Genomic DNA, 24,964 nt, shown 5'->3' with positions numbered 1-24,964 from the left:
TGAAGAGCTACTTAACCAAAAATCACGAAGCCTGCAGCTGTTTACATTTAAGATAAAATAAACTCTTCCTCTTGCTCTCAAATATTACATCCTCAATTAACTGGGATAATAGAGTCTCAAATCCCACTGTCACCCTACTTGCAAGCTGTAACTTATAGTGGCACACACATGACCATGTGGACTGGAGAAAAGCAGCAGAAAAAGACCAGAGTATCAAATAGCCCCAGCTGCAAAGTGATGGAAAAATGACCACTGCACCTCGGGCAGAGCTGACACCCTTTTCCACCTTTGCACACACACAGTGGAGAACTGTTGAACTGACCTAGGCCCAGGCAAGACCTTGGAACACCTTCTGACAGCCAGTGGCACCACTAGAGCTCACCCCTTATCAGCAAGCCTTTAAGATCAGCTGCAGAGTGATAATGTTAGAAGAGGGGGTGCCTGGCAGAGTGCTGCTCACAGGCCCTGTGCAGCTGTCAGAGGATAGGTTGGACTGCCTGCAAGGTACAACCCACGCTGTGCCCCTAAAAACACACAGAACCATGTACTGGCAGAAAAGCCAATCCCAACAACACATTGCTGTGTCTTTGTTCTAGGCTGGACCTTGGCACCTTGTTAACTTCATCACCATGGCTGTACTCATAGGATTAGCTTGCTTCACTAGCAGGGTGAAACAGAGAGACCTTCATCCTGACTTGTGCCAGTGCTACAAGGAAAAACCCCAAAATTTGTAATATTTCTGTTTTACTTTCAACATGTGGAAAAATCCAGGTATTATTCCACAAACCTAGAACTTTGAGGACAATAAGACTTACAGTAAGAAACTACTGCAAGACCTCCAAACAGTGCGAGACAATGAGGGATAATTGTCATTATAACTGTCATTATTCATCTGGTGGCAGTGTTACAGACGTATAATAGAAAACTTGGAATTTCAGGAGGATACAGCTATATTCCCCAGAAAATTTCAGAGGCTCGGTGGTGTTGGTTTTACACAGAAAAATTATATTTTAATGGTTAAACAGCCTTGCAAAATCAACTGCTATTTATGAAGCATAAAATCTGCACACAGCAAGGGGAATGTACAGATCAATATTTTAGGAGGAAGCAGGCTGAGCCAGGATTATTCTAACTGACAAATCTTTCTACAACTCTATGTAAACAGTTGCAGGCTTCATAATTTGTTGGCTAAATAGCTCTTCATTTATACATATAGTTATTTCTAGAGTCATGGTTTAACTGCTTAACACCTTATGCTTGCTGTGCAAAATTCCTCAACAAAGAGCTACCACACAACAGCACACCTCTAGTCCGTGCATCTGAAGCCTAATGACAAGAAGTTCCCTTTTTTGGTTTACCACTTTATGTGATGTGCTATGGTATTAGTCCACAGATCTTCCTCAGTGGTCAGTGTAAAACCACAGCACTGGAACTCACTCAAACTGTCAATTCATTCTCCTCAGAAAACACAATGAAGCTACCAGAACCTCTTACCCACTTGTGCCGAGGTTCATTATTTCCCCAGTGGCCAGCTGATCTGCATTTCAGGGTGTGTTTTGTTAAGTCCACTCAGCAAGTATTGTCAATCTACATCTTAAGTAAGTGATCTCTTTTTGTTGACATACAGAGCATCTAATCCTGGCACTGCAAAGATAATATGACTGCTTGGGATCTCTCTTCACGGATCAGTAATGAAACCTTCAAACTAATGAAGAAGTCCTCCACAGTGACTGAAAATGGATCACAATCACCTTCAGTGCCTCTATGAATCCCATAGTAACAGGTCCTTGTTAATTTTCAGAACATCTAAGATATCTACAGTTGCTAATCTCTGTTATCTCCTTCGTTTGCCACATTGTGTGTGCTGAACACCAATTTAACACAGTAGGGCCATCATATTCATCTCACCTTCCAGGAGAGCCAGGGTAAACACTATGGCAAAGTCAGCTCCAAGCTTGGACACCAATGACAAGTTTCTCAAGAAAATTAGTAATCTATCCATATCACCTGCATTGAGATCTGCTGGGATAAACAAGTCCTTGTACTATTTTAGCTCTTCTGCGTTAACCATAAAGAAGTGATAGTATTGCACAAATATAACTATAAGATAAGGCAAGTATACATTAGGATATTTATTTTTCCTTTCCATATTCTCAGAATAACTGAGATAGATACACTGTTTAATGAAAAAAATTATTAAAAAGCTAGCTAGAGGTGAAGCTGGAATCCCCAGCTGTTGTTAGCTTAGTTTGCTCTCTGCTCCTTGATATGGGTTAAAAAAAATCCCCCTTGCAAAGTTCTGGGCCAAATCAATGGGTAAGAATTAAATGTGCCATCAGTTAGCAAAGCTTTTCAAATTGATTTTCCTTTCTACAAGCCTGCTCATAGAAAAGTTCAAGCTATTATCAAATCTGCTACAGGTCTGATTTTCAGCAATTTTAAGACACTTTGTTTTGTGTAGCTCTGGGAAGCAAGTCTCAATTTCTTCACAAGCAAAGCAACTGGAATATACTTAGACTTATTAGTCAAATTATTAACAGAAGTTACCATCAACAAACATCTAGCAAAGTGATTGAAACATACTGATCACATGATTTGACAAGTGAATTAAAAGCATTCAGAATGTGACAGAATCACATTCTGCTGTGCCAGTCTCCCAGGAATATCTGATCTTCACACTTTTACAACAGCTTTTCCAATATTTTCTCCTTTTAACATTCCTATAAAAGCCATTGGCATGTTCTCAAATCCTTCAGTGACTTGTTCATGGTACTTCATCTTCCCCTGTCAAAAGTAAGAAAGAAAATTGCTGAATTTTCATCCACCAAAACAGAATAAACTGCAGCAACATTTTCTCCAGCATATATATTTCATTTGAAACATGCAAGCTGGCATGCACAGGATAACTGCAAAACCAGGTGGACTCTTGTGAAGATCTCCTTTTGTTGTAAAACCTTTTACCTGGAGTCATAACAGGAGGTAAAAGTCACTGCTGTAAAAATGTATCAGGACAGATTTATTGCTACTTGGTCCCCAAACAACTGACAGGTAGGGGATCATTTACCCGAAACCAGGCCTGTCTCTACCCATACAGAAGTATGGAATTGCAAATCCAATGATCAAAACCTGATCCATCCCAAAACCTCATGTTTGTAAAAGCTAGAGCCTCTTAGCCTTTACTGGTCTCCCTCACAAACTTCTCACAGCCATGAACTCGGTTACTAACTCAGCCTCCACTTAGAAAAATAAAATACAAGAAATTCCCTATTAAATCCCTTTAAAGCCCAGCTCCTAATACTATAAATTCATTCTTGCCAGTAACTTCAGCACAATACTACAATGGAAACCCTGGCCCATACTACAAGTGACTGAATGAGAGATACAGCAATTTACTCTAACTGTGAAAATCTTCATTATCAGATAAGTATTTTTGCATTATTCTGGAAGCATGCTTCTTCAAAGCCTACATGTATTCTGGATTATATCTGAGTCTACAAGCTGATATCACACATCTCAACAAAACAGAACGGACCAGGCATATCTACTATAGTTTAAGTGTCCCCAAGAGTCTCAAGGATCAAGGCAGGGAGAAGGAAAGCATTATGCTGTGACCTCACCTAAACAGCTATGTCAAGAGACCTCTTGCAGAGCTGGACCCTGCAGTGTGAGTATACACCTTACAAACAGCTGCCCCTTCCTTCCTTACCTCCATGATCCACTTCAGCAGGGCCTGCAGACCTTCCTCCCGGCGGCTGTTCCATCGCGTCACAAGAAACCCTTCCATTTGAAGCTCTTTGAAAATCATGGGAAGCTGCACATAAGGCCCTGCAAGAGAAAAGAACCAGCAAGCCACCTGCAATATCAGTTTCGTTCAGAATAAGTCCCGACGCATAAAGTGAGCTTTTAGCCAGTAAAGACCACTGAATCACTTCCTTTCAGCCAGAAGCAACAGATAGATTTTCCAAAGAGAATTTCCAGCACAAAAGACTGAAGATTCATGGACAGCCACCTAGGGAGACAAAGGCCTGATCCCTAAAGCTGTGGAACTAAACAGTTCTGAAAACAGAATTTATTTCATTCAGAAATAAAGTAGCCTCAGCTTCACCTGAGAGACTTAAGCTGAATCTTAAAAACACTGTTTTAACAGCTTGTTTGATAGCCTGACAGACTCTCATGCTCTCTCTAACTCTCAGGATCTGAGTTATAAACTCTAGAAAAACAGTTTCCTCAGTCACAAAAATGTCTGATAGCCTCCTCATTACCAAAAGCCTGTTTCATGTTTTTAAAGTGATCTGACAGTCCAAAGCCAGTCAGCCACCAAAGAGAATACAGTCCTTCAATTCATTTTAGAATGCAAATCTGGAAATTTAATGCTATTGAAAATGAATATTCATTCAGCCACATTTCTCAGCAATTTTATTAGTACCTGAAATCTTACTGGAAAAAGAAAACCAACCCAGAAAGCTTAAGCTGCATCAGCTAAAAACGTGAAGGAAAACCATTATCTCATCTTAAAGTACATACTACTGTATAAATGGCATCATGACATCACACCTGCTGATCTATATCTGCATAGGGCCATGTGGAGTCCTGTTTTAAGTACCTTAGCCACTCCTTAATTCCTAATCAGCTGATGTTCATCAGACAGTGTGGTGGATGAGAGCATGTACACACAAGGAGCATGGTCCCAGTGTCCCACATGTCCCACAGCAGTAGCTAGTTACCCAAATGTATACACATACATACACTCAAATGGCCCAGGGAAGTAAACAGTAGACTATCATTATGTATTTCTGCCATCACCAAAGACAAAATCACTTTAGATACAATAAAGACCCTCACCTTTCTGAGGCACAGAGTCATTGTACTGAGAGATTGCGCCACAGACTGCAATCCTTCCATATTTTCTCATTTGATTGATAGCAACACTGGCAAATTCTCCACCCACCTACAAGAACCAGAGCATGTGCAGCATTAGAGACAATCCAGTGTTCAGCATTGGCTGCCAAAATCTGCCAACATGGCATTGTTGCACCAAGAGGTTCAATCGGGGGAAGCAACTTCCACTACCCCAAAGACTTGGTGGCTGCAGAAACCCTTGGATTTACACAGACCTATGAGGATTCAATCTCACTCTTCTAAAAATGAGTTATGAATGTATGGAATTAGTTTTAATTCCAAATCTGCTTCAGGAAGCTTGGTTTGGAAGCATCAGGCAGGACTAGCACATAGATCCCTCCTCCTAAGAGTGCTAAGAAGCACCAACTCTGCTTTTCCCACCACTATGCAATTTTACATCTTTATATCATGGTGATGCAAACTTTTTACTTTATGGTTCTCATCTCCAAAATAGGGATGTGCTGTGAAAAGAAACTTTTAATAGTGAAAAGCTGTGAGAAAATATACTGCTGTGTGGAGCTCTGCACAAAAGTTAGAAGTAAAAATTAAGGGAATGGACAAGACCAAAAAACCTATTTAAGACCTTAGCTCCTGCCACAGAGACAAGCACTTTGCCCTGACACCAAACACTCCTTTCAATTGCCAGAGAAAGGCAAAACACCAGGGCCCTCATCCCAGGATTGGCAGAAGCACTTCTGAAAGACATGCTAAAGATGGCTTCTTTTAAACCGGGCAGTTAGCCAGGGGGTTTAAGCCAGTATACTAGCTAATACCCCTGTGGCCAGATATATTTTTTATCAGGTATGAGACATGTTAACTGTATTAGGAAAACAAAAGAAACAGGTGTAGCTCTTTATCTTGAAAGTGAACTGACACAATTTAACTGCATCCATACTGTTAAATTTTCTTAGCCTTCAAAACAAGATGTTCACATTCAACACCTATCAAGAACAGTACATTGTCCCCATTAATTCCAGCTATATTTGGAAGATGTCAGAAACTTTCTGAGGGCTGCTGCAGTAGATTTGCAAGTGGGCCTTGCTACTGTTTTGTTTCAGGTACCAAGGCAGCCCCCATGACCACATAATGTTGAACCATCCACACTCACTCCCCTTTCAGCAACAGCAGAGAACTGCCTGTGGTCAAAGGTGGGGCCAGTAATGGACTGGATCAGTTTCATGTTACTGTGACTGTCACTTCCCAAAATGTGCCAGACTTTTCAGGGAGTGAAGTAAAACCTCTCTCTCCATTTACAAACACTGTCAACAATCCAGCTTTGCCTTTTTGGTTCTGTCCTTTCTGTTACTGCTCAAGTCAGCTGCAGAAATATGTGTGGGAAGGGAACAGAAAAGCAGTAAGTTCCTACAGACACCATTGCTTGATTAAATGGATCTCCACATTGAAATCCTGGTGTAGACTTCAATTAGATGATTACAATATTGAGTTCCTGCTACAGTTTAAAGAAAATGACAGATGCTCAAGGAAAGGCCTTCTCTCTGAACTTACATTGTCAAAGAAACAGTCATAGCCATCAGGAGAGGCTTTACGCAGTGCCTCATCCAGAGATTTAACAGTATTGTAATTAAAGGCTTCATCAAAGCCTATTTTTTTCAGATAGGCAACCTTGTCATCTGAGCCAGCACAGCCAACCACTTTGCAGCCCTGCAAGGAAAGGAGAAAAACATTTATAAACATCCCCTGACAACAGAGGCCGACACTCAGTGTGCTAGTTGAAGGGTGCACTCTTTAAGTAAGGCTGTTATCAGTATTTGAGCTCCTGAAGCATCCAGCTAGATTTGCTATGTACTCAGGAGCTTTTCCATCTCAAGACCCTTGTGTAGGCATGCCTTCAGGGATGCTTGTTATATGATCATTCATGGCCCTGTCACCCTGTTTAACAGCTATGTCTTCTCAGCAGCAAGTATGAGCAGTTCAAGCCACTCACCCCAATTTTAGCAAGCTGCCCCACCACAGAGCCCACAGCACCAGCTGCAGCATTAACCAGGACTGTCTCTCCTGGCTTCATCTTGCAGACCTCCAGCAGACCAAAATATGCAGTGAGGCTGCAAAGAAAATTAAAGAATGTTCAGTGAGGAATAAAAGATGACAGACACACACATTACTTGACCACACAGATCAAAAATATAGTCACTACCAGCACAAGATTAAGTTTTCCTATATTGTGAAATCCAAAACTTAATCCAACCTTCTTAATTTGGCTTTTTCACAGCCATCCCAGAAAGAGGATTGCTGGGAAAGAGATTGCTGAGGCAGAAATCTCTCTAAGGTGAAAACAGCTTTTGTTGTGCTCATTAGTCTGAAGGAAAAGCACAGATAACTCTGTGACAACTCAGTTACATACTGGAAGAGATAGGAAATCCAACGTAGACAGAGGTCAGTTGCCAACTGGTATCTACTAGATTAAATTATACTCATCACAAATCAAAGCGGGCAGAAAAAATATAAAAAGCTTGCTGATGGGCTCACTGCTCTAGAGGACTACTGTGCTATGGCTACTGGGTGAAACAGAATCATTAAGGTTGGAAAAGACCTCCAAGATCACTGAGTCCAACCTTTGACCAATTGTCACCTATCACCTTGTCAACTAAACTTTAGCTCTAAGCGCCACATCCAGTTGTTTCTGGAGTACCTTCAGGGACAGTGAATCCATCACTTCCCTGGACAGTCTGTTTCAATGCTTGACAAACTCTTCTGTGAAGAAATTCTTCCTGATGTCCAACCTGAACATCCCTTAATGAAGCTTAAGGCCATTTCCTGTTGTCCTGCCACTTGTTACCTGCAAGAAGATAGTCACCCCCATTTGGCTACAACCTCATTCAGGTAGTTGTAGAGAAGAGTAAGGTCTCCTTGAGCCTGCCAATAAGTGGCACGCTCAACAAGTCCCATGATCCTTTAGCTGCTTCTCATGAGACTTGTGCTCCAGGTCCTTCATCAGCTCTGTCACTCCTCTCTGGATATGTTCCAGCAACTCAAAGTCTTTCTTGTAGCGTCTTTCTGGAAACTGTACTTCAGGTGTCACCAGTGCATTAGTAATCTGTAGGAACTCTGGGTCCAGAATCTCAGAGAAGTCTTCTAATTTCTAAATTCAAGCTCAGAGCTTCCCACCTGGTCTCAACTGAAAGAGCTAACTGAATTCCTCTATAAGACATCTAGAAAAAACATGCATCTAGACTGATCTTAAAATGAAATCTGAGAAGTTCTCCACCACACACAATTTTACAATAATTTTGAAAGCCTTCCAGATCATTAGGACTCCCAAAGTCCCATTAAAAATTACAGAGAATGAAGTAAGAAATGCAAGCAGATGACTGACAGATTGACAGATTCAAATAGTATATACAGATTCCAAAGCACAGCACTTTTGTCTGCTGCAGAGCAATTTAAAGAACATCTATTTTGCTGCATGATACAGCATCTGTCTTTTGCATTTTGGGGTTGATTCTGGAAATACAGTGAGAGCAACAGAGCACAATCAGTAAAAGCAGACTAGTCCACGTGCCAGTGAAGTTTGAGACTTTCCACTGAGTTTAACACAGACTGAACTAGATTCTTTCCAGCTCTTCCTGGATCCTCTTTCTGACCTATTACAGCTCCTCAAGGAGAGACACAATAATCTCCAAGGCAAATCTCCTCTGATGTTGAGGATGGGATAAACTTCATGCCTTATACAGGCACAGAGTATCCAGAAGCACGCCTTTTTTAGCAGCGTGAATAGGCAGTATGCTGGTAGAACAAGACAAAGGTCAATACAAACAGGAAGAAACCTCCTGTGCACCAAAATCCAGGGGATAGTTGCCCTTTCATCTCCAAACTTACCCTGGCATGCCAACTGTTCCAAGAGCTAGAGATTTGGGGAGCGATTCCGGCCAATTGGAAGGAAGAAGTTGTAGGTCTTTCCCATCAGAGATAAAATGAGTTCTCCAGCCCCTGCCAGCCACGACAAAGGCCCCCACTGTGAAAGCAGGATTTTTGCTTTCTACTACCCTGTTTAAAAAGTAAAATGAAATAAAATTAAAAAAAAAAAAACACAAAAAACCAAAACCAAAATCACATCCTGTCAGAAACAAATCAATACTGGCTCTTCCATTCTTCCTGTGATTCAGAAAAGAAATATTTCACATGATTTTTAATCCACACCTGCTGATGCTATAGGTGTTAAGTGTTTTTCCTGAAATGTCTACAAGCTCTTATCATGAGGGAAATACTGGAAAGATGATTTTAGATTTAGCCCTGCCCACAATAAACCAAATTTTCACACACAAGTGCCAACTGTTTCTTTGATTAGCACCAGTTTGCTTTGAGATCAGACCAGGCTTCTGTGAGTTAGAATGCAGGAAAGAGGATGTTGGGATTAAAGCATGGAACAGCAAGGAGTTGCTGATAGGCTGTCTGTTCTCAGACAACCTGCACCTCATTTAAAAATTGAAGATCCTGAAGATGGAACCTCTTGGGGTAATGAAACCAGATAAAAAGCATATCTAAAATCAGAGAGATATCCATATTAGCATCTCTGTGCCAAATGAAAATTCCACTTTCTTAGCTCAACAAGAAAACTGTTTTGGAAAGGGGTAGATAAGCAGCTTAGAATCATTAGAAGCAGTTGACCTTCTGTTCATCAGACTTGGTTGTTAATTTATCCCAGCCCTCAATGTTTCTGCAGAGAAATGCAAGAGTCAAAGGCTACAGATGTTCCTTGGCAGCAGCTTACAGGCAACACAGCAGGAACAAACCGACAGAGGGAAACATCTGCAGCTACATTACCATAAGCTTGGGAAAAGGATGGATTTAATGTTAAATAATCCTTTGGCTCGAGCTGTGATGCAGAGATATTTTCAGCTGGAGTAGACAGCATGCATGGTTGCAGACATGCAGCTACTAACACATCACGTTTTAAAATGTGATGGTCAAAATGTGCCATGTACAATGATTGGTCCTTTATACTTGTAAAAATTGCCTTTGAAGACATTATCACCAGAAACAACATACAGATTTTACCACAGGTATATATGCTCTCCAGAAAAGCAAAAGAGATTCTTAGAGGAAAAACACATTCCACTTAGTGGTAAGAACATCAGTAGCAGAAGTATGTAGACTCAAGTCAAGGAGGGGTAACATAGGCTGCAGATGTCTGGAGTGTCAGCACACTCCTGTTCTGATCTGCCATGCACATTGATAACAGCAACTGAAGGTCTTACCTGGCAACCTGTGTGCCTATCATTATGTCACCCTCCTTCATGTCCCTTCGACTGTAAGGTCTGCAACACAGGCAAACAGAGTTTACTGCGTGAAACTTTAGTAACGTTCCAGACACACTAGGAAGCAGTAGCAACTGTTCGACCCAGAGAGTATCTGTTGTTAACAGGTATCAACTACCTTGTCATTGTAACAACATGACCAATGCTTCTCAGAGCCAGCTACCTGGGCATCCTGGGCAGGAATGCTAGCAGGATGATAGCAATAATCTCCACAGCATGGTCCATCTGTACAAGAAGCGTGAGACCCAGAGAACTATCTCTGAATTTAGTGTCCACAATGCCTCTTCAAATTACTCAGTCTCCCTGTGCTTCAACTACCCCCTATTGGGTATATCAGCAATGTCCAACAAAATGTGTGTCCTTAAGTACAAGTTTGCTAAGTTAAATTAAGCAAGAACTGCTACAAGGCTGCAGTCTCATTTGAGTACATTGCATTCCAGTTGAAGACATGACAAGGAACAACAGCTGATTCCAAGAAAAGTCTAGGGCAGCAGAAATGTTACCCCAACATCTAGTTAAATCTGGCACAGTTCCATATAGTGAGTCTTGTAATCCACATACATTTTTGAAACAGAACACAAAGGCATTGGAACACTGATAACAGCAGTGGGTGCTGCCCACTGCTGTTTTGAGGTATAAATGGCAATTCAAATGAGATGTTTTAGCCAGAAATTCAGAAAGGACAAAAAGGTATACCTCATGTAAGGATCAACACTGAGAAACACTGATTCAAGCAGCAACTCTGCAACAAAAGACAAAGAAATTCCTGGATATTATCAGTGCAGTAGAGAGTAGTTTCCACCATCCAATCTTCAAACTAAATTGATATGAACTCCAGACTGCTCAAAGTCCCCCTTATCCCTTCTTTGTTTAGGAAAAACCTACCAGAAACAAGTACGACATTCTTTAGTTTTAGGTTATTGGTATGCTGTTGAAAAAGAAAATTTCCCCAGTGTAGCTTTAGCAAACTATCTCATTTTCAATCTTGCAATTTTGCATCTATCTCCTTTCTCTACAGAAGAGTGAAGCAGCCAGAATTCCTAAAAACAATTCTCATTTAATTTCGATATATGTAAAATGTCATCCCATGATTCAGCCAGAAGAGGGTGGCACAGGTCAAACACAAACTAATTGTCTGCCTTAAAGAGAAAGCATTAGTTTCTATTTTCTAAATAGCCTAATCCACTTTACTGTCTAACAACACTAGTTCTTGGGAAAGACTGTTGTTAAACATGTTTTAAACTTCTCATTTCCACAGCACTTTTGGCGGTTCATCTCCACCTGCTAAAATTTTTCTTTGCCTGTGCTGCAGGGGTCTAGCTGGAAATGTACTCAGATGTTAAGTACCTTCCCATTACTCAAGAGTGAGCAGAAAAGCCATGTAACATAACATCGCCTTTCCAAGTGTCACTGTAGTGTGAACTTATGCCTCTTTTTGCTTTCGGGATTAAAATATGAAGGAAAAAAATACTTCATGTTCTTAAATAGCCACACGCATGAATTTTTAAAGTGTATTTGTAAGTGTAAGAAGAAATCAATTTTCAAATATTTCAGTTGTAAACATAATTGGTACTTTAATATCCTTCTGGACAATTCCTTCTACACACCTTTTAAAGTGTGGCAAATTCTGTAACTGACAAATGGTGGGATGAGTCTCAAAGAAATACAGTACAAATGTCCATGTGAAACCAAAAATCAAAGTTCGTTCTTTTACCAACAGCTCTTGCTATTGATATGATGATAAGTTATCATATTCCTTAATCTCCTCCAAACAGAGAAACACAGGAATAAAAACTGTCTTTTTTTTCTATTTATATTCAATATCTCTTCTTGTTGCAACAGATAAAATAAGATAAGGAATAACAAAAAAATATTTTGAATGCAGGCAGAAATCTTACCATCTTTCTTCTTGAAATAAAAGATCAACCCTCACTGACTGCAGCCCTGACGTCTTTCAGCTGCAGGCTCATTCCCAGTGCAGTCACTCTGCTCTCCCCTAACACTATCCTCAATATTTTCTCCATCAGCATCAGAAAAACTCCACTGAAAACCAACTCCTATAGGGTATCATGTTCTCCATCTTTTTCCAAAGGATTTTGAAAATTAAAGTAAATAAAAACATGTTACTAGTAAAACATGCTAGGAACTTAATACAGTTATTTCAGTGGTTCTGAGTCACAGTCCACATCTCGCTCTGCATTAAATTGTCTTCTTGTGTTTGTTGGTTTTGAGGCCACATCACTTCTTCATGGTGATTTTCTCCATTTGCAAACACATTCCAATGTCTTTGTCATCGGGCAGCAAGTGTGATCAGGTAGCAGAAACTGTGAAAGGTAGGCCCTAATTGCTGTGTAATGGACTTAGAATTCAATCATTGTTTCTAAGGGACTCATCAGAAGACAAGGTGGCTTTGAAACCACCAACTCCATCAGTATACTTCTTCAGCGATAGTCCTTCTCCCTTAAGGTGTATGACTTGAAACAAGCCAGCATTTTTCAAATTTCAAAGAGAAACATGCAGTTTTATAGCTCCACAGCCACACATCAGTAATCATATAACCTCCAGAAAAATTAGTAATAACAAGCAGCACTCTGCTCACCTCCATCCTTTAGATTTGGTAGCTCTATCTTTTTCAGGTCGAAGTCACTGGTTTTGGGAAAACCATCAAAATGCCTCTTCAGAGCCCATGCCTTGGCAATCACCATCCTATGTACAAACACAGACAAAGAACACCTGTCAAAGCAATGCCCAACAGTGCTGGCTGCTCATGGGGCTGGTTTAGATTTCATTAGGCAAAACACCTATCTCAATAATGAGCTATCACACAAGAAAGCCTCTGCTCGTCTCTGTGGTAATATCACCAGATTAAGAAAATGTCAGAAAAGTCTCCATATTGCATCAGCAACCCAGATCTTCCTCTGACCTGTCAGACCTCTCTGCAAGAGAGACCTCTGGAAGCAAGTAACTCCAGCAAAATGTGCAACTCCCACTATAAAGATACTAAAGAAGGAAAATCTACTTTTCTAGGAGGAAAAAAATCCCTTTAGAAAATAAAATTAAAAACTTATGCCTATTGCCCCTGGTTACCCATTAACCTAAACTTTTACAAGCTTGAACCAAAGTGCAAATGACAAAAACAAAGGTAAGTAAGAGCTCTTTCTGTGACATTCATCATATTGAAAGAAAACGCTTCTCCAACTGCAAAGCTTAGACCTTGGAACTGGAAGCACATTGCTACCAATATTTTCCATGCAAGACAGAAACAAACAAATTACTTGCATTAATTCTATCCTCAGATGTCCTCCTCCCTTCTTACACCCATGTGAATCAACAAGAACAAAGAAAGAGAAGCTTATACTTGGAGCAGGCAGGCGAAAACTGGGTCTTCTGCTGACAAGTCAATAACCTTCTGCGTCCGCTCAGTCATATGCTGGACTCCTTCAGTCACACACACTTATAAAAGATGTAAATGCCTGCTGAGGGCTGTAGGTACTGCCCGCAGTACACTCCCCTAGAAGTAAACATACCATAAGGCACACCCACTGTGATTCACCTTCTTCCCATTAAGATCAATCCTTCAAACCCCCCCAGTTCAGTGCCCAGTCAGCTGCAGAGGCACTTTGTCAAGAATGCAATGCTAAATGTATAAAACCTACTGTTCTAGAACTCACAAAATACTGCAGTCAGAAGACAAGATTATCCATCACAAAAGGAGTTTCTTCAAATTACATTTGTCCCATCCAGCCCTGAAAGTCTAAAGAGTTCTACCTCTGTGCAGAAATACCTAATTAAAAATTAATGTCCATTTCATTGCTCAATTCATACTTTAACACAGCAAATCCGTTTGCCACTCATGGTGTGTGCCCTGACATGTTGCCTGTTCTCAGCACAAGGAGAGTTTGCATGGCTAAGCCTCTATCTATGAGCCACCTTAAGAAACAATAGCAAATTTTGGCATTTTGCCCCAACTATGTTGCAATGAAGTATGTAGCAAGGGAGAAAACTCTGTGCAGGGGACTGTCTTCAGCTTTTGTTCTTTTTGTCAAAACTCACAAGTACGATACTGTAATATGCAGTATGAGATAATTTGTGCTTATATGAGATATACATGAAATAAAGTTGTAAATAAAATTGTGCATGTAAAAAAACCCAAAAAGCCTAAGACCACGGATAGTCAGGGGCAGATTGCCACACAGAAATTGCAAAACTCCAGATGGCAGCAAAGAAAGAAAGCCTAATTAGCAATCGAAAGAACATTGCCATTGGCTGTGCAGAGATAAGCCTTTCCCAAGACTATCCCAGAACACCCAAGAGCTATGAACACTTGATAAGTATCTTCAATCAAGACTGCCAGAGTCCTCAAGAACATACATCTGAATACTGAGTTCCCCATCAACACTCATTGCTTCCCAGAAACAGCACTGTCCAGCCCTGCACAGAGAAAGGAGACTTCATGCATATGCAGAATAATGAAAAGAAGAACCTCTGCCTCGGGAGAAAAAAAACTGTATAAAGCCAGCCCTGACAGGGACAGCATTTGTGAGCAGAGGGGGTCCGATGATGTGATGGATGTCAGACCGAAGTTCACCCAGCACCGACCCCAGGCTCAACGCTGTCCTTTTGATTGTGGCTATTGAAGACCATATTTTCGGTCATGAAAATAAAATCTTTCGTTATTATTGTTAATTTAGCTTTATCGATTTTTACCTATAACAATATGAATAGTGAAAAGTCTAAAAAACCAATATATAGCGACGTGTTCAACTACAAAACCCATAAAGACAGAAGTGCTAATTAGTACCAAGGATCTGAGAAAAAAAAGCAAAACGTGTTTAAAGATGCACATGCAAGGATCAGGGAGAACAGGGCAAGCTCTCCACTATTTAGATAAAAGAGTCTGTCATGAAATCCAGAAACTAACCAGCAGTCGACAACTTTTTGTGATGAAACAGAGATATTCCGTGTTCCACAATGACAAAGAAACAAAACGCCAGTGAATGTTTCCTGCACCAGAAGTGTGTGCTGGGGAAATCACTTTTCACAAAATCAAGTATCATCAAAATCAAAGCATCCCACAGTAGGTAAGTGGGCCAGCATTTGTATCTGCTGCTTTATGCATTTGCTTTGGTATCAATAGCATTTGGCTGTAACAAAAGATACCACGATGCTGCAGCAACAACAAAGCAAAATAAGAAAACATGTTTACAGGAGCAAAAGGTGAGTTCAGAAAAACACACAACTGATCCCACCCACTAGCTTAAACTCAGAGGCACTGGGATGGATTTGCCCCACCTGGGTGCCCTGTATTCAGATAGGTACCCAAGTGCTCCAATCAGAAATGACCAGGGACAAAGGAATGGCTAGCCTGGCAGCCATTCACTGATGTGCCATTTATACCCCCGGGAAGCCAACAGTGATTCAGAAATGCTTTGTTTTCCATCCTGTCCCATGTTTGAGAATCATCAATACTGAATCCTTGCTTTTTGTCTCTTTTGTCTGTATGCCTCCAAGGCACCAGCCCTGTTTTTTACTTTTCCACTATCCTATCTTAGTAGCTTGAGTCTTCATGTCTGAGTACAGGACAATCTGCAAATCTACGTGCCATCAGTACTGGCCATTTCTGTCTCTCTTCTGTTGTTTCTTTGGGTGCTTCCACTCTCAGATCTCCTATTCACACAAATCCTCACCTTCCTATCAAACTTTTTGGAATACCTGGGGTTTTTTCTGCAGAGCAATGATCCTGCTTAGGAACAATATTGAAACACTAATTTCACTAAACCCTATTTTTTTTTTATATTTAGGCCTAATTTTGGAAACAGGACAAATTTTCTGCCTACTATTTCTCTTTTTTTCCCTACTGAAATGACATCATTACAGCCACTTCAAGGCTAGGAGACTTTCCTGTAGGTCATAAAAAAAAAAAAAAAAAAAAAAAAAAAAAAAAAAAAAAAACAAACAAACAAACCAAAAAACAAACCAAACCGAAAACAATACAGACACATGCTTGATTAATGGATCTACAAGCTAATTTCCAGGTTAACAAAACCAAGATAGATATAAAATCATAAGAAGTGGTAAGGACTACATTGCTCAAGCAAGCATATAAAATAACTCCAAAGGATAAACAGCAGTGATGCAACACTTGTGGGTTCCACCTAAATTTTACTGGACTAAGTATGTAATAGTCACAATATCAGTTCCAAGAACAGTAACCTGTTCTTGTAAACTGTAACACTACCTGGTTTTTGTTAGGAAAATTAATCCACAAACACCAGAGGTTTATGTCTGTAATATGTGATGTAAAGTAATTAATGCTTGTGTGGAAAATGTATAAAATAAAAATTGTAAAATAAATTATACATGTAACAAAAATCCAATGAGCCTCAGATCACGGACAGCCCAGAGACAGATTACCACAAAGAAGTAGCAAAACTCCTGGTGGCAGCAGGAAAGAATGCCTCCTCTGCAAGCAGGACATGGCTGGTGTGGAGATGGGCTTCTCCTGGAGCCACCCACGAACACCCAAGGATGATCAGTACTTGATAAGTATCATCAATCAAGATAACCGAAGCCATCAAGAACATACATCTAAATACCCAACTTCTTCTGCCATGATCAGGACCAGCCACCTCCCAAGAAACACCGATTGTCCAACCCTGCACAGTGAAAAGAAACTTCACACATATGCAGGGTGACAAAAGAAATTGGGGCACCTCTGCCTCAGGCAGAAAAAACTGTATAAAACAGCCCCAAGGGAGACAGCATTCCTTAACAGAGGGATATCCAATGCGATAGAGGTCAGATCCAGGTTCACCCAGCGCTGATCCGGGGCTCAACACTGTCTCTTTGGCTGTGGCTATAGAGGACCGCATTTTTGGTAGCGAAAATAAAATCTTTCGCTATCATTATTAGTTTGGCTTTCTCATTATTTATAACATGTCCAAAAAGGAGACAGAAGAGTCCTTTCTGGCTTTATTCAAATAAAGAGAGAGGCCATGGGGCATTCGCCCCGGATCTCTCTCAAATTTTTGGAGGACACAGCCTCCTTTTTATTCTAATTTCCCAGCCACATTTCCCTTCTCTCTTTCCCCACTGGCTGAGGTACTTGAGAGATACAGACTCACCGATACGCCTGATCCTGAAGATTTCCCAAAGATTTCCCTCTAATGTATAACCCTCCCTTTTAATTTTTAATTCTTATGGAATTTAGGGGTTTTTCTTCCCCATTGTTTCTTTCACCTATTAATGTCTAATTTTGTTTATCAGCAAATCTAAAGTTTACTTGTAAAAGCAAGTATCTTTTTCCATTATTCAATTAGTGGAATCCTTCCCATTGTTTCTTTTATCTTCCAGAGCTAGTTTTATCTACCAGAAGGCCCACAGCTTGTTTGTAAAGACAAATCCACTATTCCTCTCATTTTCAATGTCAGTAGGTTTGAATAATACATTTCTTTTGACAGTTAATTATATCTTAGTTAACCAGGAGTTTTGTGGTTTTTAAAAAATTTTGTAATGAATTACATTTAATTAGTTAAAGTTTGACTGTGATTTTAGCTGGTTTTGATTTAGATCTGTGTTGGCTGAGTATCAATAGAAAACCCTGAGAAATTACCTCACTGTAACTGCAGGAAGGAACTCCATGGACCCATATGGCTTGGAAAACCTAATCAATAGTTTAAGAAAAGAATTCAACAAAGACTTATTCAATGGCTATCAAATAAATAGAGATTAATTAGAAGTCATAGAACAAGAAAGATACGGAGTCAAAGGTCTATACATCCCAGAAAACTTGATTAACACATTGGAGGTGCAGTAAGGAGCCACTTCATAGTTGAGTACACCCTAGAAAACTTAATCAACAGGAATTGTCTAACCAGGACAGTAAATTTAATAAAGCACTGTTTAGCTGGATAAAACTTGGGTTATCCATTAAACAGAGATTAAATGCTTTGAAAGTACTTAAAAGAAACAAAACACATATACCACGATGCAATTAATGCAGATGCAGATTTTTTGGAGTGTCTATAAAAAATCTTGGATGTTATCATGTATATGAATGCCTGAAATTTGTTGTTTCTTTGAACATGTGTCTGCAAATAAATTCCCAACATGTTCCAAATTTTGACTCAACTGTTATGAGGAATGTTCCTTTAACAACTTTTTGGTGTTAGATTTAAAACTCTTTGTTTCACTTCTGTGTGTTTTCTGTATAAAGCGTTTCACAGACCATTATAATCATTACCATAAAGAGACTGCTATGACAACTTGAGAATCAACTTTCTCAAATTAGAAAGAACTGAGCCCAGAGAGTGATAAGAAGATGCCTTTAAAAATAAGGTGATGCATTTCTGCTTGTTTTTCTGACAAAAGAACTATCAAAGCTTTTGCTGAAATTGAAGTCCTAGACAGCATTTATTCTGATGTCCTTGAAACTCCCCTTGCCCTGGGGTCTAGCCCATCAAGTTATCAAATAATAAAGACTATCAAGGAAAGAAGTAATGGATTGGGAAGTCTTGCCTTTTTGCACTAAGAATATAAGTAATAAAGCAAGGATCCCACCTGTGTTCAGACACTGCAGTTGCTGCAAACTGCAGCAGAGAGGAAAGTGAAAGCAAAGCACCTTCACACAGGTAATCATAGCTCAGTCCACAAAATCAACATGAGTAAAGAGGTTCACAATTCAGGGGAAAACGGAAGAGAAGGAAGAGGTGAAAACTGGAATACCATAATACATACGAGCAACTAGAAAAGAAGAGGCAGACAAGTTTGAGAAAGTTGAAATAATTTCAATAGACTGAAGAGCTAATGGTGATACCCGAAATCAGGGAATCATCACATTAAAGCAGAAAAGCAGTAAAAGCTTTCAAGAAAGCATGAGTCAAATCAGAAAAGTTTACCTTTCTTAAGTAACCTCAGCTGTTATTCCTGATTGGTGTGGTATAGTTTTCCAGCCTGGACTTGCCCAAATCTAACCTTGTGGATAAAATCCTTTTAGAAACCTGTCAGTTACATGAGTTCAATTCAAATTTTGGGTTAGCTTAACAGCTCATCTTCCTGACAGTCATGATTTGCAGATGTGATTGTGGTACTTCTCCTTTTATCTCCATTCTAAAGCAGTTACACATTGGAAGAAAAGGGTGTGATTTTTCTCAGTCTAAGTAAAATGTATCTCAGACATAATTAGTTTGTACATTGGTTCTGAGGAGAAATTCACCCATCACCACAACAGCAACAATTACCAGCATTTTCTGGTAATCATCATCTTATCTATTTTCTTTCCCCAGATCTAATTTATTAATCTGCAGCATTTCAAAACAAAGTGCCAGTCAGTAACCAGCATAAGGGACAAAAGCCTTAAAAACAAAAAACCAACAAAAAAACCCCAAACAAACAAAAAAACCCAAACAAAAGAATAACACAAAAAAAAAAAACTCCAAACAAAGAAACAAACAAACAAAAGAAACCAACCCACAAAAAGCCCCCCAAACTAACATAGAAAGATTTCTTGGCAGTAGATACTGCCAAGGGAGTAACAATCCAGAGGCTCCGTCAGGACTTCCCATACACATACAAGGGTTACATATTACCTGGGAGTGAACAGGGCCTCAAATCCTATGTTCTTACAAGCTTTAGCAAAAGCTACCCATTGTTCCCCTCTGGCTTAGTTCCTACAATTTTTCAATTGTATTTTTTTTCCCTGTAGTAAGAACAAAGTAAAGGCAAACCACTCCCATGCTACTTTTGGCAGAGACCATACTGCAAATATCCACACAAGCATGACACTGCATTATGAAACAATAAAGCTGCAACCACACTTATGCAATACTATCAAATCTTGACAGAAGGTCAAAGATTGAAGGCAACTAGTTTTCACTCTGCTAAATGACTGTACCACCCTGCACTTTGTTATCAGGTTGCAATTCCAACAGAGGTTCAAAGGAGCAAATTTACACAAGGAAGTGAAAAGGGAAGTCAACACCATCACAGAAATAGGTGCAGCTGCACTCAGCCCTCAGAAACTGCACAAAAAGTAAGACCTTATCACTCTACAAATATCTGAAAGGAGGCTGCAGCCATGTGGGGGTCAGTCTCCAAGTAATAAGTGAAAGGATGACAGGAAATGAGCTCAAGCTGAACCAAGGGAGATTTAATATAGGTGCTATGAAAATATTCTTCACAGAAAGGGCTGTAAAGCATTGGGACACGCTGTCCAGGGAACTGGTGGGATCACCATACCTGGAAGTGTTAAAAAACATGTACATATGGCACTTGAGGACAAGTCTATTACATGGACAAACTACATTCATTTACTGGTGAACATGGTGGAGCTAGGTTGGACTTGATGATCTTAAAGGTCCTTTTCCAACATTAGCAGTTCTGTGGTTCTATACGGCACAGCAGCTGATGTGGGCTGACAAAAATAAGCTGAAGCTACTTAAAGGGCCAGCTGTGCTTTCCCAGTCACTGCATAGCACCCTAAACTTCTTTTAGGCACTTTTTTAACTTCTGCCTTACTTAAATGTTGATACAGGACAAACACATGTTCTAACATCAGTAAATGCAAAATTTCTGATGAAATTTTGCATTTACTGATGTAGAAATATCCTATAGCCCAATTTCACTTCTTAGATTTGCTGCAGAAATATCCTATAGCCCAGTTTCACTTCTTAGATTTGCAGCAACAGGCCTGTCACTGCCCCACAGACAGAAATGTTAAATCCGCTTGATTTTACAGCTGCCAAATAAAACTTTTGAGTACTTAAAAGCATACATTTCTACAAACGTTAAACACCCCCTTGCAGTGCACACATGTCTTGCAGCATAGTGACTAAGTGAACTTGGAAGGGAAGTGACAAACTTCAAGCTGGTGCTTTCAAGCACCAGAGATTGCTCTGAAGGCCCCTCCTGGACTTCCGTACTATAACAAGGGTAGTTTCATCGTGGAACAAGTTCCGGCTTGCAACATGCACAACCAACTTCTTCCGCAAGAGGGATACTCGCTGCTCAAGCCTGCTTAGCATATACATACATCTGACCTGTATCTCTTACCCATTATCTTGTAGTATGAAGGAGACTGCTAAATGAAAAATTAAAGGGACATGAGGAAAAAAAGAAGAGGAATGTCAATGAGAGTCCAAGGAAACGAATTTTAAGAGTGGAAGCACAGATCAGATTGCAGACATGTGAAGCTGTATTACCTTGAAAGATAAAGATTTCACAATGTCTTTAGGCAACCTGTTCTAATATCTGACCTTGACATAGTTTGGCAGGAGGAAATCTCAGGACTCTCCATGCACCATTGGAAAACACTGTTTAGCAAACAACAGTTATCATCTCTTACCATGCATTCCCCTCACATGAGGTGGGTTCCATCCTCTGTCCTTATAAGCAGTGTCCTTAACACTGTCCTTGTAAGCAGCTAAAGATGGCAGCAGAAACAATAGCTTTTGTTTCTGGATACTGAAGAAAGCCATTTCTCTCTTGGTTTTTCTTCATTATCTTGGTGACTCTACACTGGATCTGTTCATGTGTATCAGGGACTTTCTTCTGCTAAGGAACTGAGAACACTAGATGCAGCTGGATTCAAGTTCAGGGTAGTGGGGAAAGATTCTGCTCTTCCAGTTCATGACTGTCTAGGTGTTTCATAAGGATACCAAAAATTATGGCTAGTAATAGGCTGCCAACTGGACTTTGTCCTGTGGTGGACAATGCTCCAATTTAGGGACAAGTTAAACTCTCCAATTTGTCTCTGAGGTAGGGCTACATGAACACTCACATTTACAGACCATAGGAAATATTTCAGTCAGAGCACACCCATGACCAGTGCTGATCAGTGGCAAGAGGCAAATCTGTCAGATGTCATGTGTCACTGTAGGATGGCTCCTTTATCATGACACTGGGACCCCAGGATGGCATTTTTCACAGATGCAATCCTACCACTGGGCCTTCACTTATAGTGGGAAACACTTTGCTACTCTGGTCTCCATGATGCTGTCCATCCACGCTAAGGGTGTGGAAAGAGAGCTAGTTTGCCATTGAAGACTGAGGCAAAAAGGTCGTTGAGTACCTCAGCCTTCTCAGCCATTGCTACCCATTTGCCAGCCTTGCATTTCCCACAGTGGTATGTGTGTGTATGCTTCCTTTGACCTCTTCTGTCAAAGTAACATACCGATAGACACCCTTCTTGTTATTCTTCACACTCCTTGTCAAGTTCAGCTCCAGATGCCCCCTGGCCTTCCTACACAATCAAGACTCCCGATACCCTTCCCAGATACCTGTCCCCTGCTTCCACTGCCTCTGCATGTCCTTCTTGCCTTTCTGTTTGACTCATCCATGCTGATTTCTTGCCTTCCTTACACAATTTCTTGTGACTGGGGAGTACTAGCTCTTGTACTCTATGGAAGGTGTCCTTAAGAGTATGTCACCTCTTGTCCAAAAGGGCAGTTTCATAGAGGATTCTACTGACTAGCTCCTTGAACAGCCGGAATTTTGATTCCTGGTAGTTCCATAAACTTATTATAACAATAACAAAACTACTCCTACATAGTCACCTGCTAAAAATATATTTTCCTTCCTCAAACCATGTGTTATATTCATTCCAAAGTGCTAACTGTATGCTAAATAGCTACAACTGGATTTTATATTTCTTAAAATGAAGAACTCAAAATTTAAGCCTTGTGAAAAATGCATGCATTTTATGATTGGCTTTTCTCAAATATTAAAATGAATATTATATGTGTGGTGTTAGAAAGTAATGTTGTGGTGTTAGAAAGTAATGTTGTATTAATTCTCTTAAGTACTGTGTAAAATATAGTTTTAGGTTATAAAAAAATGTTAAAATAGAAACTATGCTATGTAGGATACTTTTTTTAAAGAAAGGACTTGCAGTGAGAAAGCAGCCACCAGACATCTAAATCTTTCAGTGAAGAAGAATTTATTGCCCTCTTACCAAAAGAAACAAACTTCTTCCCACCTTGAAGGCGCTGTTAGGATTCCGAGGAAGAAGCTGACGATGACCAGACAGAATCCTTTGTTTGAATGTAATTTATGCATCATGTATGAAGTGTATGAATATGGAAAGGCTATTGTTTTTAAGGGTTAATCCTTTAATGGGTGTCCTTCTTCTTGCTCCTGCTGCCCAGAGAAAGGTACCCGGACGTCCCTAACTCTTTGTTTCTATTGTCTCATATTGTACTAATTCAAATTGTTCAAATTATTATTAGTCTAATTGTATTACTATTTTTTATAACCATTTTATTACTATTAAACTTTTAGAATTTTAAAAACAAGTGATTAGCGTTTTTCACAAGCCTTATGACATCAAAGCTATTACAGATCTACTTAAGAACTTATTTCTTAATACTTAAGTAATTATTTTTCTTTCCCATGTCTTATGTAAACAGGGAGCAAACCTGGCTGTCTTTATAGGATTAAGCTGCTCTCATCAGAATTGGTTCTGCTTTATTTCCATTTCCTTATTTCAGGGTGTGGTTAATCTGGATGGAAAAGGAGCAGCTGGAGCAGATACAGTACTAGCTCCCCAGCTGCCAGCTCCATCAACCACACATTAAGAATGACTTTGGCAATTTGAAGAACAACCAGGTGCCACCTTCAGTGTAGTTCAAGCAGCCACCTCTAACAGGAACTCTCTTGCAGACAAGAAACACTCAAGCACCTCTCCCACAGCAGGGAGATTCAAAAATCAGTTGGGAACACTTTCAGTTTTACAAATAAAGAGTGGGTTGCATACTCACACAGTATCAATCTGATTCTTGTCCAAATTCAAAATAATTTTTCCCAGTATAGGTTGCAGATGTAAGCAAGTGAACTGCAGATAAGGGACCATCAAGTACTTCGGCCTACAGTGCTTCCAGCAGCAGCGCTGTCACACTAATGCCTTAAACAGCTGCATCCAGTATAATTTCTGAAGCAAGCAAAAACACTATATTTTTTCCCTAATGTAATGTTGACCTACAGTCTGAATTATTTCAAATTACTGAAATAACATCAAACTCAGTAGTCCAGGATATCAAGGTTTACAGCAGATCTCAGCAGTAACACTGTCCAGCTGACAGCCTGAGCCCACCTACAAGTCCTGGTCTATTTACACCGCTCGACAAAAGCAGGCTCAGGAATGAGTAAATACATTCACCCGATTCTGCTTTCCTGCTCTGACCAGTGCAGCAATATACAGCCACTGTTCTTCCAGGGACACGTACTCACACATTTTGAGCAAGTTCCCCTAATTCTGCTTGAATGGAAGCATGTATGTATAAATTACAGCAACAGATCTGAACGGGCATAAATGGCGTTTGGGTTTGGTTTTTTGGGGGCGGAGGGAGTGGCAAAATAGGAATGCGTGCAGGAAGTATAGAGCAGCATTTCCTCCATTTTGATGTAATTTCAGGGAGGTACAAAGACACTTCCCGCCGTAGCTTGGAGCTACTGCTCAAGCTCCTCAGCCCCGCTAGAGAGCTCCCCAGGAACGCCCGAGTGCCTTCCCATGCCCGCCCATCTCTCTCGGGGACCACAGGCCCAGGCCGCTCTCCCTCCCTGGGCCGGCTCCCGCCCCCCTCAGAACTGCAGGAGCCCTTTCCCCGCCATGCCTGCCCCGCGGTGCCCGCCGTCCCCTCCGGCCGCCCTCCGGCTGCGCCCGCTCCTCTCCGAGGAGGCGCCAAGCGCGGCCCTGTACCGCCCTCTCCTGCGGGGAGGGCAGGCCGGGCTGACGCCGCGGGGCGGCCGCCATCAGGCACCGCCCCTAACGGCTGCGGCTCTCGGCGCCAAAATTT

General features: G+C 40.5%; 1 protein-coding gene across 3 annotated transcripts; it reads right to left on the bottom strand.

The window, feature by feature from the left end:
* Nucleotides 1-851: 851 nt before the first annotated feature.
* On the bottom strand, nt 852-19,091 carry PTGR1 (prostaglandin reductase 1). Of its 3 annotated transcripts, none has more exons than XM_058823738.1 (10): nt 19,073-19,091; nt 12,775-12,881; nt 10,872-10,917; nt 10,116-10,175; nt 8,737-8,904; nt 6,845-6,962; nt 6,406-6,561; nt 4,843-4,948; nt 3,707-3,825; nt 856-2,784 (listed from the first exon to the last, which is right to left on the bottom strand). In XM_058823738.1, the coding sequence occupies exons 2-10, from the start codon at nt 12,878-12,880 to the stop codon at nt 2,674-2,676; spliced, it is 990 nt and encodes a 329-aa protein (XP_058679721.1). In that variant the 5' UTR covers nt 12,881; nt 19,073-19,091; the 3' UTR covers nt 856-2,673. The 3 variants fall into 3 exon arrangements, with proteins under 3 accessions (XP_058679719.1, XP_058679721.1, XP_058679720.1); XM_058823737.1 differs by lacking the exon at nt 19,073-19,091 and adding an exon at nt 13,534-13,645 and having other exon boundaries at nt 858-2,784; XM_058823736.1 differs by lacking the exon at nt 19,073-19,091 and having other exon boundaries at nt 852-2,784; nt 10,872-10,941.
* Between the last annotated feature and the right edge of the window lie 5,873 nt (nt 19,092-24,964).

Source organism: Ammospiza caudacuta, chromosome Z, assembly GCF_027887145.1.
Source record: "Ammospiza caudacuta isolate bAmmCau1 chromosome Z, bAmmCau1.pri, whole genome shotgun sequence".
Lineage (NCBI taxonomy): Eukaryota > Metazoa > Chordata > Aves > Passeriformes > Passerellidae > Ammospiza > Ammospiza caudacuta.
This window is presented reverse-complemented; position numbering and strand designations above follow the sequence as displayed.